Below are 20,337 nucleotides of genomic sequence, written 5' to 3' on the forward strand. Positions count from 1 at the left end.
GGCCCAAGTGGTTGAGGCCCATGTGACATTGAAAGACAATGCGCAGCCCAAGTCTTTTCAGGCTTGTTCTGCCCCATATGTGTTACAGGAACAGGTTGCTGCAGAGTTTCAGTGGTTGCAGGGCAGTGACATCATCAAACCAATGTCAGCCAGACAATGGGCATCACCCCTAATGGTTCTTACTAAACCATTAGGTGGGCTGAGACTCTGTGCAGATTTTAAATCAACCATCAACCCACAAACTGTTGTTGATTCTTATCTGTTGTCTGCCTGACAATTTGATGGATAAATTAGGTCAGGATCATTTGTTTTAAAAAAACTGGTCTCCAGAGGCCTACCTGCAACTGTATTTAGACGAAGGGTCAAAGAAGATTTTTGTGATCAACACACACAAGGGATTATTTCAGTTTCACCCAGTTACCATTCCGAAGCACTTCCACCCCATCTATTTTCCAAAGGTACCTCGAGCAACTGATATCCCATTTAGATGATATAGTTGTCTCTGGTTGTATGCTGGCAGAACACTTACAAAGTTTAGAGGCATTGTTTCAAGTGTTGTCCAAAGTGGGACTGATATGCAGCTGTTCTAAGTTCCCTTCTTTCTCTTTCTTGGCCATGTGATTAATGCATACAGCATCCATCCATCACAGTCACACTTAGTAGCCATTCGCGACTTGTCTGCACTCAGAATTGCAAGCGTTAAGGGGGAAGCTAACCTATTCCACCTCTTCAGGAGACACCACCTTAACGTAGCACTGTCCGTGTGGGCGAGAGCTTTGCGTGCTCTGGATCCAGAGAGCTATTCCAGCGGTAGCTTAGCTACCAGAAGGATCACCCAAGCCAGACAGGCCAAAGGGGAGGAGCCAGACAAAGTGTGTCCCACAATGGCCTATTGCTCCCCCTTTCCTATCCCAAACCTGTCCTCGCCATATCCTTTTCCTGTCATTTTCTGTTATATGTATAAGACCTCAAAGGCAGTGACAGCAGAGGAATAGTCTTTTGGAATGGTGAAGCTGGGGGAAGAGGCACCTTTTCTCTTTGGGTACAAAAAGAGTACAATTAGCGACTGTACCCCAGAGGGGCAGCTACAGACAGCGTCTGACTCATAGGGAGCAGCTGATTTTAGGCTGGGCATCCTACTGCCTATGTGGAAAGTAATGGGAAAGTACCACATTACATTCCCAAGGAGTACACGGTATGTCTCTCCATGTGAAAGATTCCGGAGTTAAAACTTCCCCTCATTTGGATCTCCGGGAGGGGAACACATTGAGAGTAGACATATTTGAAAGGAAGAAAGGTACAGTGAAAGAAGAAAAGATAAGGATTGGAATATGTAATGTGACGACACTACTGGAAGCAGGAAAGCTAGAGAATGCAAAACAGGAGATGAAAAGGAACAGATTAGCTGCCCTAGGTTTGTGTGAAATGAGATGGGGAGAGAACGGCAAGATAGAAAGTGGAGATTATAAGCTCTTTTACTTAGGGGAAATCAAGAGTGGTGAAAACAGAGTAAGAATATTGATAGGGCAAAACCTGAAAAATAAGGTAATGAAGGTACAATATACTGATGGAAGACTGACGATGATACGACTGAAGGGTAGTTCAAAAGATTTGGTGTTAATACAGGTATATATGCCAACTAGCCAGCACAGAGATGAGGAAGTGGAAGAATATTATGAGAAAATACAAGAACTCATCGAGAAAGAAAATAGAAATGCCTACAATATCATCATGGGGGACCTGAATGCAGTGGTGGGTGAAGAAAGAGATGAAGATACAGTAGGAAAATTTGGATTAGGAACAATAAATGAGAGAGGTGAATGACTAATTAGTTTCTGTAAAGAAAATTCATTAGCAGTGGCTAACACATTATTTGAACACCACAAAAGGAGATGTTACACATGGATATCAAATTTGAATGGGGAAAGACATCAGTTGGACTACATTCTGATACAAAAAAGTTTTAGGAACTGTTTGAAGAATGCCAAAGCTTATCCAGGAGTGGATATAAATCCAGACCATAACCTAGTAGTGGGAGAAATACAAGTGAAGTTGAAAAAAGTCTGGAGAGGTAAAGCAAAAGAAAAACTAAACATAGAAAGACTCAAAGAGGTAGGATAGGCATCAGATTTGGAAAACAGATTTATGGAAAAATGGGAAAGAGGTAGTGTTGATGAAAGTGTTAATGACAAATGGATAAAAATGAGGGAAGGACTCATGGACTCTGCCAAAGAAGTAAAAGGAATTAGAGTATCCCAAAGTACCAGGAAAGAATGGATAACAGAGAAAATATTGAAAAAGATGGAAGAGCAGAGAACGTGAAAAAATGTAGAAACTGAAGAAGGCAAAAGAGGTACAGGAAACTGAATAATAAATTAAAAAGAGAAACTGAAGAAGCAAGGGAAAAATGGATGAAACAGAAATGCGGCAAAATAGAGAAAATGGAGAAAGAGGGAAAATATGAAATGATGTATAGACTGGCTAGTCAGATAGTTTTTGAACGTAAAAGAAAGAGGAATAACATGGAAATAGAAAGAGCGGATGCTACTCTTGCAGAAGAACCACAGGAGGTTTTGAACAGATGGCAAGAATACATTGAATGTCTGTATAAGGGGGATGAAATACAAAGCGAAATTAAGGTTGAAGAGGAAGCTGGAAAGGGATTCACCATCTTGGAAGCAGAAGTAGAAAAGGTGCTGAAGGAGATGAAAAATAGGAAGGCATGTGGAATTGATGATTCGCCAGCAGAACTGTTGAAGAGTCTGGGAAACAAGGCAAGAAAAGAAATAATCTACCTCTGTAATGAGATATATGACAAAGAGGAATGGCTTGAGGACTTCCTTGCCACAGTTATGATACCAACAGAGAAAAAGAGAAGCACTAAAAAATGTGAAGAGCACAGGACCCTCAGTCTAATTTCTCATGCAGCTAAAGTCTTGCTGAGAGAGTTTAATGGAAGGCAATATGGCAAGCTGGATAGAGAGATTGCAGAGGAGCAGTTCGGATTTAGAAGAGGAAAAGGAACAAGAGGTACTATTGGACTGTTAAGAACTACAGGGGAAAGAAATATGCAAAAAGGTAGAGAAATCTTTGCTGTTTTTATAGATTTAGAAAAGGCTTTTGACAGAGTTCAGTGGAAAAAGCTGATGGATATTTTGAAGAGGAAAGGAGTAGATTGGAAAGAGAGATGACTGATACATGATCTATATTTACACCAGAAAGTAAGGATAAGGATTGGGAATGAAATGTCAGAAGGAAGCAGCATTGGACGAGGTGTTAGACAAGGTTGTTGCCCTTCCCAACTGTTGTTTAATGCTTACCTTGAAAAGATTACTGTGAAAGGCTTAGATGGGAAAAGAGGAATATGTACTGGTGGAAAGAGAATAGAATGTATAAGATTTGTTGATGACATGGTATTAGTGGCAGAAAGTGAGCAGACAGTGAATAACATGCTGAAAGATCTGAATGAAGCTTGTGTGGAATATGGGATCCAAATAAACATAGCAAAAACAAAGAGTATGGTCATCCATGCAAGATGCATACTGTACAATATTAAAATAGGACAATCTACCATTAGCCAAGTAAGTGCATTTAAATATCTTGCAAGCACAATAACTGAAGACTTGAGATGTCATCAGGAGGTGAAAACTCGAATTGCCATAGTGAAGGAGGCATTCAACACAAAGAGGAGACTCTTACGTGGCAAATTAGATAAAGGTCTAAGGAAAAGGCTTGGCAAATGTTTTGTCTGGTGTGCCGCACTATATGGGGTAGAAACATGGACACTGAGACGAGAGGATGAAAAAAGGTTAGAAGCATTTGAGATGTGGATGTGGAGGAGAATGGAGAGAATAAACTGGATGGAAGGAGTGAGTAATGAAAAGGTATTGGAAAGGGTCGGTGAGAGATGTCTGCTGAAGGTTGTAAGAGAAAGGAAAAAGAACTGGTTGGGACATTCATTGAGAAGGGAGTGCTTGATAGCAGATGCTTTGGAAGGATTGGTTTGTGGGAGACGATTGAGAGGAAGAAGGAGATACAAGATGATAGGTGACATAAAGGGAAGAGGAAATTATGCAGACCTGAAGAGGATGGCAGAAGGCCGGACAGACTGGAGAACTACCATGTGAAAACCTGCCTTTTGGCAGAACACTGATGATGAACCTATTCCGTCTGTTTTATCCCGAATGCTACTCAGATTGTAACTCCTCTAAATCGGTTGTGCTGCAAGGGTGTTCCATTCGTATTAGATTAGATTAGATTTACTTTCATTCCAATTGATCCGTAGTGAGGAGGTCCTCCAGGATGTGGAACATGTCAGAATGTCAGACTGCTTTCTAGTGGCTGAAATATGCACAACTTAGTGATTGGTATTTGGTTCACTTCAACCCCAGTAAGACTGTCATTCCAGCAGTAGATGCCTCGTCTTATGGCACTGGTGTGGTCTTGTCACAGTGAGTGGGCTCCAATGACAGGCCAATTGTGTTTGCATCAACGACATTGACCAAGGTCCAGTGCAGCTACAGCCAACTTGAAAAGGATGTGTTGGCTATCATTTATGGCGTCATGTGCTTCCATCAGTACCTTTATGGACATCGCTTTTCTCCAGTTGTGGACCGCAGACTATTGACAGCTCTGTTCAGGTACTCCCAGCCTGTCCCAGCACGTATAGTACAGAAGTTACAATGCTGGGCTCTTCTCTTCTCCAGTTACTAGCATGAGTTGGCATATCGGCTCTCTACCAAACACTCCAACATTAACCTTCTGCTGAGGCTCCCTGTTGGCTCTGAAACTCTATTCTGTTTTAATGGTGTAGTAACCAACTGTCGAAAGCGACTGTGATGTTAAAAGATCAGGACTTGTCTGTGTCTGATTGTAGTTCCTTCCATTATGTGGCAACACTACGCAGCGTCCTTTAATCCCTCTAAGAAACTGGAGTAAGCAGTGCACGGTATTAACGCGCTGAATGGCACTGCCCTGCTCTCCCCTACACTTCAAAAGATCATGTCTTTTCGAATTTTGTAATCATTTTCTCCACATATTTGCAGACATCGGACCAATGCCTTTTTTCATACCCTTCAGTATCCAGAACTTATGCAGGGTTACATCTAGAACACAAACTGAGGAACAGCGTTGTGTCACACGTCTGTTAGTGTGCATATTATGTCGCTCACAGCGCCATCTGTTGGTCAAATTTTCTTTTTTTTCCCCACGACGCTTCCACCTGCGTCACTAATATGCTGTTCAAATTTGACGTCATTCTGAATGGTGTTTTTCGTTCTACAGCGTTTTGAAACTGGACTTTAATTATGGACATCCTGTATATTGTTTGACGTCTGAGCTACGTGACTACATATTTCACAAAAAGGATGACATTAGCGGAAGAGAGGTAAAGAAGGAGTGGCTGTTTTGGTAAATAACGCTTACCACTCCTCGCTTTTTCCTCTCACAACCAACATACAAGCAATTGCTGTATTGGTGCATGAGCATCATAGGTTGTCAATATTAAATTATCCCTTTGTGGGAGCTGCACGCACAGAGGAAAGGACCCAGGTAGCCAAGAACAATAGAAATTTGTTACTACCTGGAAATACAAAACAACATAAACAACAGAAACAGCTTACTAATGAAGGCAACATAAAGAACATCCTGATCCTCTGAAAGTAAGTCACTGATACGATGCAGTTCCTGAAGGTGAAAGTTGAACAGTCAGTCTGTCACAATCGAGAAACATTGCCATAGGCACAGTCAGTGTAGGCTGCTCAGAGATGTCCAACGTTCTGATGTCGTACACTGCACTCGGAGAAATATACTCGTTGCGCTCCCGAAATATAACGCCGACGTCCAGGCTGGGCCTCTCACTGGCTGGCAAGCTGCTGGGTAATGTCCTGTAAAGGCTGCCCGGCGGAGGAATATTCGGAAGTTATGTGATGTCATGTGGCTCGTGCACGCAATGTGTAGTCCGAGTCACAAACTATGGCGGTTCACACAGGTCGAGACACAGATGGGGACTGCAGTGTTGCCATTTAAAAGCGAGAGTTGCGGTTATGTGCATACACACGCTTTGCACTTGAAGAAAGCGGGTACCCTGCAAATCGTGTCTCTCGCTTGATTATGTAGAATTTGTCGCTTACCACCACCATCAGCGATTTTTTAATTTAATCGTATGGCTAGGGCCCCTTATCGGGCAGATCGTTCGCCAGGTGCCGGTCTTTCAATTTGACGCCACTTCGGCGACCTGCAGTCAATGAGGATGATAGGATGATGATGACAGCACAACAACCAGTCTCTGGGCGGAGAAAATTCCCCGACCCAGCTGGGAATCGAATCCGAGCCCAGAGGAATTACAATCCGTCACGCTGACCATTCAGCTACTGGTGGCGGACACCATCAGCGATGACAACTCGCAACAACCGTAATAAAAATATACTAAATAACTCGCTACAGTAACATGTGATGCTCTCATTGGCTACAACATTTACAGCTAGGCACTCAGAATAGTATTGAAAATGTACTGACTGACTGTCAGAGAATGTGTGATGCAGGTGCGCAGAGAGACCCTAAACGCGCCCAGCTTCGTTCGTGACTCCAACTATAGTACTCGCTATATCTGGCGAATGGGTTGCTCTAAAAACTCCAATGGTTGTTGCAGGCATTGGTGAGCTGTGAGAGCTTGCATGCATCTGACAAAACGGCAACCACAGCACTCTGTTGTGTGGTGTATGACAGTGCGAGATCTGTTAGAAAAGTGCCTGACCTTACTTTTTTTGCGAACACCTGACGGATTTGAACGTAGCGCGCTCGCACGAGATGACCTTGAACCTTTGCGTGCATGAGTGTATTTTTTTTCCACTTGTCGATAGTGTGAGTTGCCGACAATCAGCAGTTGAGTGAGTGAATGTGTGGTGTTCGCGTTGTTTTTCATTGCAATGGAAATGACAGAACGACTGGAGCAGCGTTACTGCATCAAATTTTGCCAGAAACTAGGCAACAGCCTGGTGGAAACCATTCGGAAGATTCAGACAGGTTTTGGTGACGATACTATGGACATCACACAGATTAAGGAGTGGTGCAACCAGTTTAAAGACAGCTTACATTAGAGGAGAGCGAGCCACGCTCCAGTCGGCCGTCGACAAGCCGAAATGACCAGGTCATTGGCAAAGTGACCACTGTGCTGATGTAGGACCATCATGTGAATATCAGAGAAATTGTGGAAGAGGTGGGTAGTAGCACTTTTTCGGCACATTCCATTCTGATCGAAGATTGGCCCTGAAGAGAGTGTTGGGGAAATTCGTGCCAAAGCTGCTGATGGGGGAGAAAAGTAACTTCCTCTTCAAGTCTTACAGGACGTGCTGGTCTCCACAAACAGTGATCCCTACTTCGTGAACACAATAATCAAAAATGGTTCAAATGGCTCTGAGCACTATGGGACTCAACTGCTGAGGTCATTAGTCCCCTAGAACTTAGAACTAGTTAAACCTAACTAACCTAAGGACATCACAAACATCCATGCCCGAGGCAGGATTCGAACCTGCGACCGTAGCGAACACAATAATCACTGGTGACAAGTCCTGGGTGTACGGGTATGACCTGGAAACCAAATCCCAGTGGTCTCAGTGGCAGTATTCCTGGACACCAAGATCACAGAAGGCACGTCAAGTTTGCTGCAACATCAAAGTGATGCTGACTGCTTTCTTTGACTCCTGTGGTGTGGTTCACCACGAGTACACATCACAGGGTCAAACAATCACCAAAGAGTACTACAGGAATGTCCTCTGTTGTCTACGTGATGCTGTGCAGTGCAAGAGATCCAACTTGCGGTCAACAGGAAATTGGCGTCTTCATCATAACAATGCTCCAGCGCATTGCTCGCACTTATTTCAGACCTTTTTGGTGAAAAGTCTGATTCCTTTGTTTCAATAGGCTCCTTGCTCTACTGAAACGGCTGTCTGCAACTTCTGACTGTTCTGAAAACTCAAGAACCCATTGAAAGGGAGGCGATTTCAGAAAAGAGAAGACATTATGGTAGCAATGACGGATGAGCTTAACTCTGTTCTGAAAGAAGCTCTTTCAGCATGCTTCCAACTATGGCGGCACTGTTGGGAGAAGTGTATGGAGTCCCCAGGGAACTAATTTAAGTGTAATTAGGTGTCTAATGCTCCAGGCAAGTTAGTTTTTTTTTCAGCCAAAGGTCGGATACTTTTCTAACACACCTCATACCATGTGGCACCAGCTGTATGGCACAAATATGTTCAGCCTACCTGCCCCCACGTGAGGTACTACATGAAAAGGCTCTCAGTGAGCTGGCTACTCAGCTTCCCCAATCCTCCACTGTGGTGATTTTAACACAATGTACAATGGGGCTCTGCAACAACCTGCCCCAGGATAGACCAATGGGGAGCCTTCTAACATATCACAAGCGTGTCTATTGAACATGAGGCCTGGCACACACTTCAGTATTGCAAAAGGGTCGTTCATTGTTGTCAATTTCTCAGTATGCTCTCCAATCCTTGCACACACTGCTCAGTCAGAAGTGGTTGATTACTTGCACTCAAGTGATCACTTCCCAGTTTGGATTCATCAGACAAACTGAGCACTACCTGAAAGAAAGCTGCCACAATGCATTCTCAGTAGGGCAGACTGGATGGTTTACAGCCAACTTTCTGTGTTAGAACACCATGAAAGTATCGATGAATGGGTGTATCATGTTACCAAAATGACGTACCACACTAATGAAGCAGCAATATCACAGTCTTCAGGGCAACTAAAAAGGTAGCCCATCCTTTGGTGCAGTGGCAAATGCCACTCCACAATCAAGATCACACAGGTGGCTCTCTGAAGTGACGGCGAAATCTCATCATATTATTAGAGAGAGCAAGAAGACATCATGGGAAAAGTACCTGAATATCATAGACCATTCCACTGAAAGTACAGTTTTATGAGAGACCATCAAAACGATTTCTGGGAGGCAACCAGTAGCTGCTGTAATGAAGAATGGATGTCTCTGGACTAACCCACAAGCATTTCCTGGAAATTGTCAGAATATTTCGCTAGAGTTACCGCTACTGCCAGTCAAGGCAGAGCTTTCCAACACAACAGAGTTGCTGCTGAGAGAGGCCGCTGGGACTTCAGTTTCACCAATGATGAAGAATACAACTGCCGCTTTTCCATGTGGGAGATGGATTTTGCGTTATCTGCAACTCATTGCACATCACTTGGTTCCAGTAGAATCAGCTATACCATGTTATGGCTCCTCACAGGGCGAAACAATGAAATCTTCTACGCCCTTTTTAACTTCATTTGGGTGTTAGGACACTTTCCCGACTTATGGAGAGAGACAATTTTAACTTCGGTTTTAAAACCTGGGAAGGACTGTATGAGCCCAAATAGTTTTCATAGTGTTGCTATAACTAGTCGTGTAGGGAAGACCTTGGACCAGATGGCCAGCCACTGCCTTCTCTGGCTCTTAGACCACAGAAAGTTCGTCAGTCGCTTTCAGTGTGCGTTCAGGAGGTATCACTCCACTTTTAATAATGTGGTAAACCTGGAGGTGACCATACAACAGGCTTTACTGTGCAGGTATCACTTAAGAGATACATATTTTGACATCAAGCAGGCCTATGATACCATCTGGAGGCTTGGTATCTTTGAACAGCTCCATAGATGGGGCTTTCAAGGAAGTTTTTCCAATCCTTATATGGTTCTTTCAAAAATGGTTCAAATGGCTCTGAGCACTATGGGACTTAACTTCTGAGGTCATCAGTCCCCTACAACTTAGAACTACTTAAGCCTAACTAACCTAAGGACATCACACACAGCCATGCCCGAGGCAGGATTCGAACCTGCAATCGTAGCGGTCGCGCGGTTCCAGACTGTAGCGCCTAGAACCGCTCGGCCACCCCAGCTGGCTATGATTCTTTCTCTAGACGTAATTTTAAATATAGAGTCAACAACATATTCTCTGACCAAATTGAACAAGAGAACAGTGTCCCTCAGACTAGTTCCATACCTATTACTAGTACAATGTCGACAGTTAAAAGTCCTGTCGTGTGCTTTTTCTTAGCACATGACTTCGCTATTTTTTGTTCCTTCTCTAACCTTGCAACAAGAACTAGTCGGTTCCAACTAACTGTTAGAAGGTTGGAGGGATGGGCAGGGAAGGGATGTTTTCATTTCTCAACTGAGAACGCTGCGTGAGTTTCTTTTAACGGTTCACATCCTGTTTTCTGCTTTCCTGTGTTTAGAGTGAGTGACACTATTCTTAATTTTAAAGATACGGTGAAGTTTCTGAATCTCATATTTGATTTTATACTTATGTTGTTGCCACTCCATTGTTGTTGTTGTTGTGGTCTTCAGTCCAGAGACTGGTTTGATACAGCTCTCCATGCTACTCTATCCTGTGCAAGCTTCTTCATCTCCCAGTACCTACTGCAACCTATATCCTTCTGAATCTATTTAGTGTATTCATCTCTTGGTCTCCCTCTACGATTTTTACCCTCCATGCTGCCCTTCAGTACTAAATTGCTGATCTCTTGATGCCTCAGAATATGTCCTACCAACCGATCCCTTCTTCTAGTCAAGTTGTGCCACAAATTTCTCTTCTCCTCAATTCTGTTCAATACCTCCTCATTAATTATGTGATCTACCCATCTAATCTTCAGCATTCTTCTGTAGCACCACATTTCGAAAGCTTCTATTCTCTTCATGTCTAAACTATTTATCATCCATTTTTCACTTCCATACATGGCTACACCCCATACAAATACTTTCAGAAACGACTTCCTGATACATAAATTTATACTCGATGTTAACAAATTTCTCTTCTTCAGAAACACTTTCCTTGTCATTGACAGTTTACATTTTATATCCTCTCTACTTCGACCATCGTGAGTTATTTTGCTCCCCAAATAGCAAAACTCATTTACTACTTTAAGTGTCTAATTTCCTAAACTAATTCCCTCAGCATCACCCAATTTAATTCGACTACATTCCATTATCCTCGTTTTGCTTTTGTTGATGTTCATCTTATATCCTCCTTTCAAGACACTGTCCATTCCGATCAGCTGCTTTTCCAGGTCCTTTGCTGTCTCTGACAGAATTACAATGTCATCGGCGAACCTCAAAGTTTTCATTTCTTTTCCATGGATTTTAATTCCTACTCCGAATTTTTCTTTTGTTTCCTTTACTGCTTGCTCAATACACAGATTGAATAACATCGGGGATACGCTACAACATTGTCTCACTCCCTTCCCGAGCACTGCTTCCCTTTCATGCCCCTCGACTCTTATAACTGCCATCTGGTTTCTGTACAAATTGTAAATAGCCTTTCGCTCCCTGTATTTTACCCCTGCCACCTTCAGAATATGAAAGACGGTATTCCAATCAACATTGTCAAAAGCTTTCTCTAAGTCTACAAATGCTAGAAATGTAGGCTGACCTTTCCTTAATCTATTCTCTAAGATAAGTCGTAGGATCAGTATTGCCTCACGTGTTCCAATATTTCTATGGAATCCAAACTGATCTTCCCCAAGGTCGGCTTCTACCAGTTTTTCCATTTGTCTGTAAAGAATTCGTGTTAGTATTTTGCAGCTGTGGCTTATGAAACTGATAGTTTGGTAATTTTCACATCTGTCAGCACCTGCTTTCTTTGGGATTGGAGTTATTATATTCTCCTCGAAGTCTGAGGGTATTTCGCCTGTCTCATACATCTTACTCACCAGATGGTAGAGTTTTGTCATGGCTGGCTCTCCCAAGGCTATCAGTAGTTTTAATGGAATGTTGTCTACTCCCAGAGCCTTGTTTCGACTTAGGTCTTTTAGTGCTCTGTCAAACTCTTCACGCAGTATCGTATCTCCCATTTCATCTTTTTCTATCTCCTCTTCCATTTGCATAATATTGTCCTCAAGAACATCGCCCTTGTATAGACCCTCTATATACTCCTTCCACCTTTCTGCTTTCCCTTCTTTGCTTAGAACTGGTTTTCCACTCGTTAGAGACTTGAAAATGCAGTCCGTAAGAGTACTAAATGTGTTAAAATGTATAGAGCACATGGGTCTCCTTCAGTTTTATGGTGCCTTTGTGCCATCTCTGTTTGATTAGGGAACATGGTGTATGGGTATTTAAAAACATTTGCATTGGTACACCATGTAGAAATTAGGCAGGCCACTGGAGCATTCAGAACCAGCTCCACACCAAGACTCTGTGGTATTAGGGATGAATGGATAGAGGCTCAAGAACTGGCAATTGGTAAGAAGACTTGTAGGAAGCAGCTGTAAGCTGCACAAATAATAGGGTTCATCAGCTCTCACAGTTCAGTAGAGAGAAGTCTCTGACAGACATAGGTGAGAAAACTTATAACAGATTTGACCTGTAAACAGGAAAACCCAGATGTGAACTGTCAAAAGAAAGAGACTAGGAGCGAGTGAGGTGGCGCAGTGGTTAGCACACTGGACTCGCATTCGGGAGGACGACGGTTCAATCCCGCGTCCGGCCATCCTGATTTAGGTTTTCCGTGATTTCCCTAAATTGCTCCAGGCAAATACTGGGATGGTTCCTTTGAACGGGCACAGCCGACTTCCTTCCCCATCCTTCCCTAATCCGATGATACCAATGACCTCGCAGTTTGGTCTCTTCCCCCGAAATCAACCCAACCGAACCCTAAGAGACTAGGCTACTGCTGCTGGGTAATGGCCATGGGGCAGGTGTAGACCCTCAGTTGGAAACAATTCTAACGACAGAATTCTAAGTCACCAACATTTTCAAACACTAATACCGTACTTGGTCATATGACAGGAAATATAGGAGCTTTATGTATAGAATCCTCAAAGGAAGATTATGTATTAACAATGGGTGCTACCAGCAACATTATGTACTGGTACAGGAGCAGAGTCTACAACATAGATGGTTACCTGAAATTCGTAGCACTGTTGACCTATTTTGCCAATCCGCCCTTTGTGGAGGAGCTTCAACATCATGGTCAGATTAAAAGTGCTGCCACTGGCAGTGTGGTTTCAGTTGCCTGAGACTGCAGTCATGTGTGTGTGTGTTGCGTTTGCGCGCGGGCGCGCGGGTGTGTGTGTGTCGTTTATTGTTGAAGAAGGCCTCAATGGCCGAAAGCTTTGATTGTGAGAGTCTTTTTGTTGTGCCTATCTGCGACTCAGTATTTCCGCTATATGGTGAGTAGCAGCTTTCTTTTTCATAATATTGTTACATTCTATCCTGGATTTTCCATTGTTCAATTTTAATGAATGCTGGTCATCGGGCAAACGAATATATTCGTGAATAGAGCGAAGAATAAACAAGTGTTGGGCGAAGAAGTTACTTCTCGCAGAAATATATCAGCGTTGAACAATCGTGAACTAATGCAGCTATCATATTATTTACAATACAATTCTTTATTTGATAGACACGGAGACTTGTCAGATATTTCAAAGACTCTACATACTATGTTTCGTTAAACGTCTCTACAATGCTTCTCCAATGATTCGAATGGAGAAAGAAATCATGTGTGTCGTGTTCTGAGTTGCAAGGGAGAAGTGGCAGTCCGAGAAAATTTAGAAAGTAGTGATTGGGCGCCAACAGTGAATTCTATTCCGACTGTCAAGCCAACTGGTAGTGTTCCGTGATACGTGTAAGCTGGGAAGTACTCTCAAGGCATATAGATCTTTGCTTATTATTCTAGAATTTGGTAAATTAATATAAATAATTTCAGCAGACGGTCTTCTGTTTTTTACTGAACAAATCTCGGTACTTTTTTATCCTTCTGTCTACTAGTATATCGATTGTCTCCAATAAACGTACCTCTGACGGTAAATTCGACCTTCATATGTTGCCTACAGTGCAGCAATGACATCAAGATTTTAATTTGATCTTCGTCGTTGCATCAGTGTTGAGGTTGGTGGGGTGTTACTTAAGAGGGAAGGTGCTGATAGGTGCTGTAGTCAGATTGAAGTTATTTGCTAAGGTAGTGAAGGATACTCGTGAGCCATGGACCAACCTGTGAAGCTGTTTCGTATGGCAGAAGTTGCGAAGTGCAATGACAGTAAACAGACTTATATTGTGATACACAATGCTGTGTACGACGTAACTGCCTTTTTAAATGAGGTAACTTCATTTTTGTTACTGAAAGTGTGTGAAAATGTTTTTAGTTAGCCTTTTCAGTTGCCTACCTCCATTCTTCAATCTCATACATGTCGCGTAAAATAGAAACATCTGTCTAAATTCGTAGGTATAGAGTTGGTTTATTGCTATCACTCAAACTTTCAGCGTAATGCATATGTCGATGCAGTTACTGATCCTGTAAGTGTGCTGCTATCATCCCTGTAACCTGTTCGTCGTCTGTGTGATGTTCAGTACCTTCATGCTTTAAGACAGATCCGGTTGCCAGTGTTTGAGGTCAATTTATAATTGACTCTGATTTTTGTTATGAGAGTGGCCAGATTCTGAGCGACGGATGGCTTGATAAGAGATCAACGTACATAAGTGGAATACACATGTTGTTATCTTTTGTATGTGGAAATTGCGTTGGTTATTTTTTTTTTTCGCCTGTTCTACGTTCAACAACTGAGTGAAGAATCTTTAAATATTATTCCAGTTTAATGTTTAGTGTCCGCGAATCCAGTGAATAAAAGTTGAAATGTCATCAGTAGCAGACTGAAGACTATCTTAGTTAGTTGTTAGTTACGTGTTCCACAAAGGTGGATCCTCAGTTAAACAAGATACTCATGAGAAACACTCGATCTGCAACATTTCAGTGTGTCACTCTTCTCAAGTCCCATGCCCGCCTTAATTATTGACTTTTAACTTTGCGAGGCCACTTTGGTGCTGTAACTTTATGGACCTGAGCTGAAATACATATTAGCCATTTCGTTGGCAGCAAAATAAGATTCTGACATGAATAGAATCACCGTCAAGATTTTCAAAAATATATCTGGAATATCTCATAACACAGTGACTTTATGGGTTGATAACGCTGTTGGTAACGTTATTGCAACTAGCTTTCAAATAAAAATAGTTTCGTTGAGGCGTGGTATGGAAGAATTTGCTTCAATAAGTTAGTGAATTAACATCGGTGATAAAATGCAGTAAAACCTTGGGAAGGAGGAACTTCTGTAAGCAAGTATTTAATATGAAAAAAGCTTTTTCAGATTCGAAACTGAACACTATACCCCCCCCCCCCCCCCCCCTCCATTTTTACATCTGTATTTCTTAGTTTTGTCGGCAGTAAATATTAGAATTATTTTTCTTAGGCAGTGCCCTGTTGCTTTACTTCAGATCAACAGCTTGTATCAGTACAAAGTAGAGAACTATAAATAGGTGGTACATAGTGTGTACCTTCATGCACGTGGCTATGTAATTCTGGTTAATTGACTGTAGTTCATCTACTGAAGTTGCTGTTACTAAAATAGTCTTTGATTAGGAAAAAATGTGGGTACTGAAATGTCGTGGTTATAATTCATATGATCGTTGCATCAAAGTATTTGGCATGATAGGTAATGAATGAAGTCATATTATTTATACACATTGTACATATAGTGGAATAATAGCGCACAGTTTGGCCCCATAATATTATCATCAATCAATAAATTTAAAAAGTGCTAATTTTATGTTTGTGCTGTGTGCAATCTGCATATTAATCTTTTCATAAAGACTGTGATATATGTATTTATTTTTACAGCACCCAGGTGGTGAAGAAGTTTTATTGGATCAAGCTGGGAAAGATGGTACTGAAGCATTTGAAGATGTTGGCCATTCTACTGATGCAAGGGACATGATGACTAAGTACAAAATTGGTGAACTAGTGGAGGTAAGCAAAAATTAATTTGAAGCTCAAATTTTCATTCTGATGTATAGATTTGCAACAAAATCTCTCTTTCTTATTGTGTTTTTAGGAAGATCGTGTTGAAACAAAAGTAAAACCTCCAGTGAACTGGGATACTGATAAGGAAACGAGTAACAGGTAATGGTTTGATATTTTTGTGGACATATCATAGAGACTGTAGTGGTAGTACTTGAATATATATACTGCTCTGCAGCAATGAGACACGATGCTTTCCTGATTTCTGCCATGTTGGATAGCAGTTACGGTGCCAGACTTCATATGGTATGGAGTTTCTTATTTACTGTGTGTGTGTGTGTGTGTGTGTGTGTGTGTGTGTGTGTGTGTGTGTGTGTGTGTGTGTGTGTGTGTTTGTTTCGTTTGAGAGAGAGTGCAATATCAAATTGCAGTTTCATACTACTTAACACACATACCTCACATGGAACTTTTTGTTGCAGTTCTTGGAAATCGTGGATCATCCCTGTTGCATTGGGAGTTGTGGCAACAATTTTGTACAGATCATATTTTATAGCACAGGGTCACTAACCCTAATGTACCTTTTCGTATGAAGAAATGGATGGATGTTTAAAATATACAAGGGAGTTACTTGTTCTTCATGGAGATAATTTAGTTGAATATCCAGTGAAGAGTGAGTGAGTGTGTCTGAGAGTATCTGTAACAAACAAAAACAAAAAAAAAAAACATAATATTCCATGAAGCACAGAGAAGCCAATGCAGTGTTTAAATTTTGATTCTCGGGTTAAAATGTTTTTAGTAATTTGCTGTTTCAAAAGTTGTGATGAACAAATAGGTTTATGACACTTCAGTACATTTTTCCATAAGTAACTTTTTAGGCTGTTATTGTGAGTTAAGGCTATCTTAGTGTGAACCTTACAAATATATCAAAATTTGGGACTTAATGTACTCTTGTGATTATTTGGAACTCCTGTTGAGATGACTTAAGTCAGTAACAGTATTTGTTTACGGCTGCATAACACTTCTGGTACAGCCGTTCCATTTTATTTTGGTGTGATTGTAATTATTAAATATTTTGAAGCATAATGCAATGATTTATCATAATATTGGCTTAAAGAAACCCAGACCATTCAAATTAATTCTTCATGAAATTATTTGGTGTGCATATTGTTTCAAATCGTACCAAAGAAAGTTTTCTGAAGTCTGTCTTGTTAATTAGTTTTGGCTTACAAAATCATCTGAAAATGGCTGTATAAGCAAAAGAACTTATTACTAATATAAATAAATGCTACAGCACATTTGTTTTCATTCATTAGTATGAAACAGTTCTGAGCAGAGATAAAAAGAAATCTGTTAATATTTTTCAATCTGTTAAGACTTAGCACTCTGTTGCACTAATAGTGATTGAAAATAGATAATGGAGATAGGTATTCACTGATCGTAATATTCACTATTGCAGCTGAAACCAGACAATGAAATTGTAGGAGAAAAGTATGCCAAAATATTTTTAACAAGACTTGGATGATAAACAAAGCACACAAAAGGAGCTGTGCAGTTCACACTGGTTAATACTTAGTTAAATCCACTGTATTAAGTGCATTTTCCTCTCAAAAGGTGTCATTAGTTTTTCCTACAATTATCTCATGATCTTTCATTATCTGTGGCTGCATCCAAATAGTATTTAAAGAGTCCTTAATATATTTAATGTATTTAGATAAATGTTGTGGAATTTGCGTATTAACATCTTTCACTGTACTGCAAATGTCACAACAAGAAAGACTATTGTAATAATTGTAATAAGTTAGTGTGAGATGAAAACTCTGTATGAATGTAGCCATGTTTATGTTTAAAACTGTGGCATGATAAAGATACCTTGTGTGAAATCCATTATTGTAGATGATAAATACAGTTCAGGCAGCAAGGAAAGACTGTGTGCATTAGCTGAAATCTTTGAGGATGTAATTGTTTTGTATTATTCATGTGAATATGCCGAAGTGTTTTGGGATTATGTGAGGTAATGGTTTGTCATTAAATTCTATTAAATAGAATGACTGAACACTTTTGCAAAGCATTCTGCAGAGATTTTTTCTGAAGTTCATTCAGGACTGTTATGGTATGTACTTTACTTGTGCTTCCTATATATTGTAGTGTGTGTGTGTGTGTGTGTGTGTGTGTGTGTGTGTGTGTGTCACACTTTGGGAACAACATGATTTTTTGGGTGCAGCTGACTAATGTTTAAGTTCTTAATGCATTTATCAGAAATCATTTGAAAGTTTGTAGAGACTATGGGAATTGTTAAATAAAATATTATTTTATTCATAAATCTTCAACCTTTTCTTGTCATTACAGAAGAAAAAGTAATTTAGTTTCTCACTTCCAGATCTCTAAAAGAAATTGATTTTTATGTCCTCAGTCTAAGATATCATTAATTTTATGTTGTACCAGCTTTGTAAAAACAAAATCAGTGGCATGTTACCTTGCATAATATTGTCTTTAATCTTTAAATTTGAAGTTTTGGTGCATCACCTGAAGAATGAAGTAACTAGATTCTAAAGTCTCAGTAACAAATTAACATACTAGATCCCATGTTTCTGAGTATTAAATCGTTTTATTAGCTGTGTTGACATGAGATTTTCCTTTGGGTACATACTGAGTTAGTTCTGGGAACACAGAATGATACATTGTCCTGAAAATTTCGACTTGTTTGGAAACAGTACTAAAATTTGATACAGTTGTATCACTGCTTATTAGGGGCCTTGAGTTGCACTTGGTGTAATTGTTTTGCTTAGATAGTGCTTTAAAATTACTATGTATATTCAGTCCACTTTTATTTTGTGGCAGTGCTTTTGGTAAGTTTCTTCTTGACATTTGACATATTTTGAGTAGATGTGCCACATCCACCAAGATTTTACAAGCTTAGTTAAAGAAAAATATGCACAAGTTTCCCTTCACTCGAGGTATTTTAATCTTTGTTGCTGTTAAGTCTTTGCAAACACCCCTTAATAGTGCAGTTTATTTTAATACTCTTTCATCTGGAGAACAGAACTTTTTCAGTGTTGCTGGTCTAAGTATTTCATATTGAGATGCAGAGCAATTCCTTAGAGCAATATTCTTGAGGACATGTAAGATTATGGAGAGATGGGCAGGTTACATTGAGTCTCTGCAGGCAAATCACCAGGAAGCTGATGACTTACAGAAATGAGTTTGTGGTGATGCATGTGTAGAACTGGAAATATGGCAGGAATCCAGACTGGAGAGGATCTACAGCTAAAGAAAATATTTGAGAAAGTGTAATTAGTAAACTTTTAATGTGAAAAGGGAGGGAAAATCAGATTTTTTACCCCAAAACTCGGAGTATCATACATACATACATACATACATACATACATACATACATAATTGCAGCTGGAGTCATAAGTGATACCTGAAAACCATCATAGAGGTCTTTACTGTGAGGTAGTATTTAAAAGTGTAAATTTACAGTATCTTAACATGGATGTTCTTGTCTAAAAATAAAGTAACAAAACTTGGAACAGATAATTACTTAGGCCTCACTGTGTATTGGTGTTAACTCGCAGAGCACTGTTTACATCGTGAAATGTGCAGTGAGGCACTGACTAGTCCTTGCTGGCCAGCAATGGTATTCCATGAAACAAAACATTTGTTCCCAGATCTATGCATTTTACTTAAAATTGTATACTTCCATTCATCTATAGGTGGCATCTGGTAGCATTAAAGTTGCTCTTATTGGCACTGGTTTCCTTTGCTGTCTGCAGGTTGAGTTATTTCACAAGAATTCTGTTGTAATTATACACAGAGTTAAAATGGCTTTTTACATCCTTATCCCACGTAATAAGATTGTGACAGATGGAGGCAACTGCTTTCTGACACAAAAAGTAACAGAAATTAGAATCGTGAATTATGCAGAGAATTTTCTACCAGACACCACACTGCCAAGAAACTGATGCCCTTTCTGTACTGTGACATCAAAGTGAGCGACTGGCTAGCTGAGTTGAAGCAGTACCTGTGTGGACTAGCTTGAGCACCGCCAGTGTAACGTATTAACTGCCACAAGGTGCAGCTAGAGCTTTGTCATTTGTTGTCAATTGAGCAGAACATGTGAAATTTGAGTGATCAGCTCACGTACTTTTAGAAAGTAATTATTGATGGTCAAAAGCCTTAGTGGCACTAGAGTTCATATTTAAGAGGCAGGGTATTGTTGGTTTAATGTGTGATGTACTTTCCTGAGGATGTTTTAAAAGATACATTGGAGTGTTAGTGTACATTTGAATAAATAATGGGATCTTGATGTCCACATATAACTGCATATCCTACGTGTTTGTAACAAAGGTTGCTGCAATAGTGTGTTTACCATTTCCTGAAGAAGATCCATGTGCATCTGTCCCGTAGAGGTTCACATTTCTAAAGTGTTTTGCCCTTCACTGAGTTGGAAAGTTTCCACAGTCAAAAAGTTGTCTGTATTTACTTTGCAATTATGACATATTCAACCAGTATACTTACTGAACATGAACTGTGCATTCAGTAGT

The 20,337-nt window shown here is 40.4% G+C and overlaps 1 protein-coding gene across 1 annotated transcript; it reads left to right on the forward strand.

Annotated features, from left to right (window-relative positions):
• The first annotated feature begins 13,870 nt into the window (after positions 1 to 13,870).
• Positions 13,871 to 18,113, forward strand: LOC124555761 (cytochrome b5-like). Its single transcript, XM_047129801.1, has 4 exons — positions 13,871 to 14,100; positions 15,674 to 15,802; positions 15,888 to 15,955; positions 16,273 to 18,113. Exons 1-4 carry the CDS (start codon positions 13,984 to 13,986, stop codon positions 16,358 to 16,360), a joined length of 402 nt encoding a protein of 133 aa, XP_046985757.1. The 5' UTR covers positions 13,871 to 13,983; the 3' UTR covers positions 16,361 to 18,113.
• The last annotated feature ends 2,224 nt before the right edge of the window (positions 18,114 to 20,337 follow it).

Source organism: Schistocerca americana, chromosome X, assembly GCF_021461395.2.
Source record: "Schistocerca americana isolate TAMUIC-IGC-003095 chromosome X, iqSchAmer2.1, whole genome shotgun sequence".
NCBI lineage: Eukaryota > Metazoa > Arthropoda > Insecta > Orthoptera > Acrididae > Schistocerca > Schistocerca americana.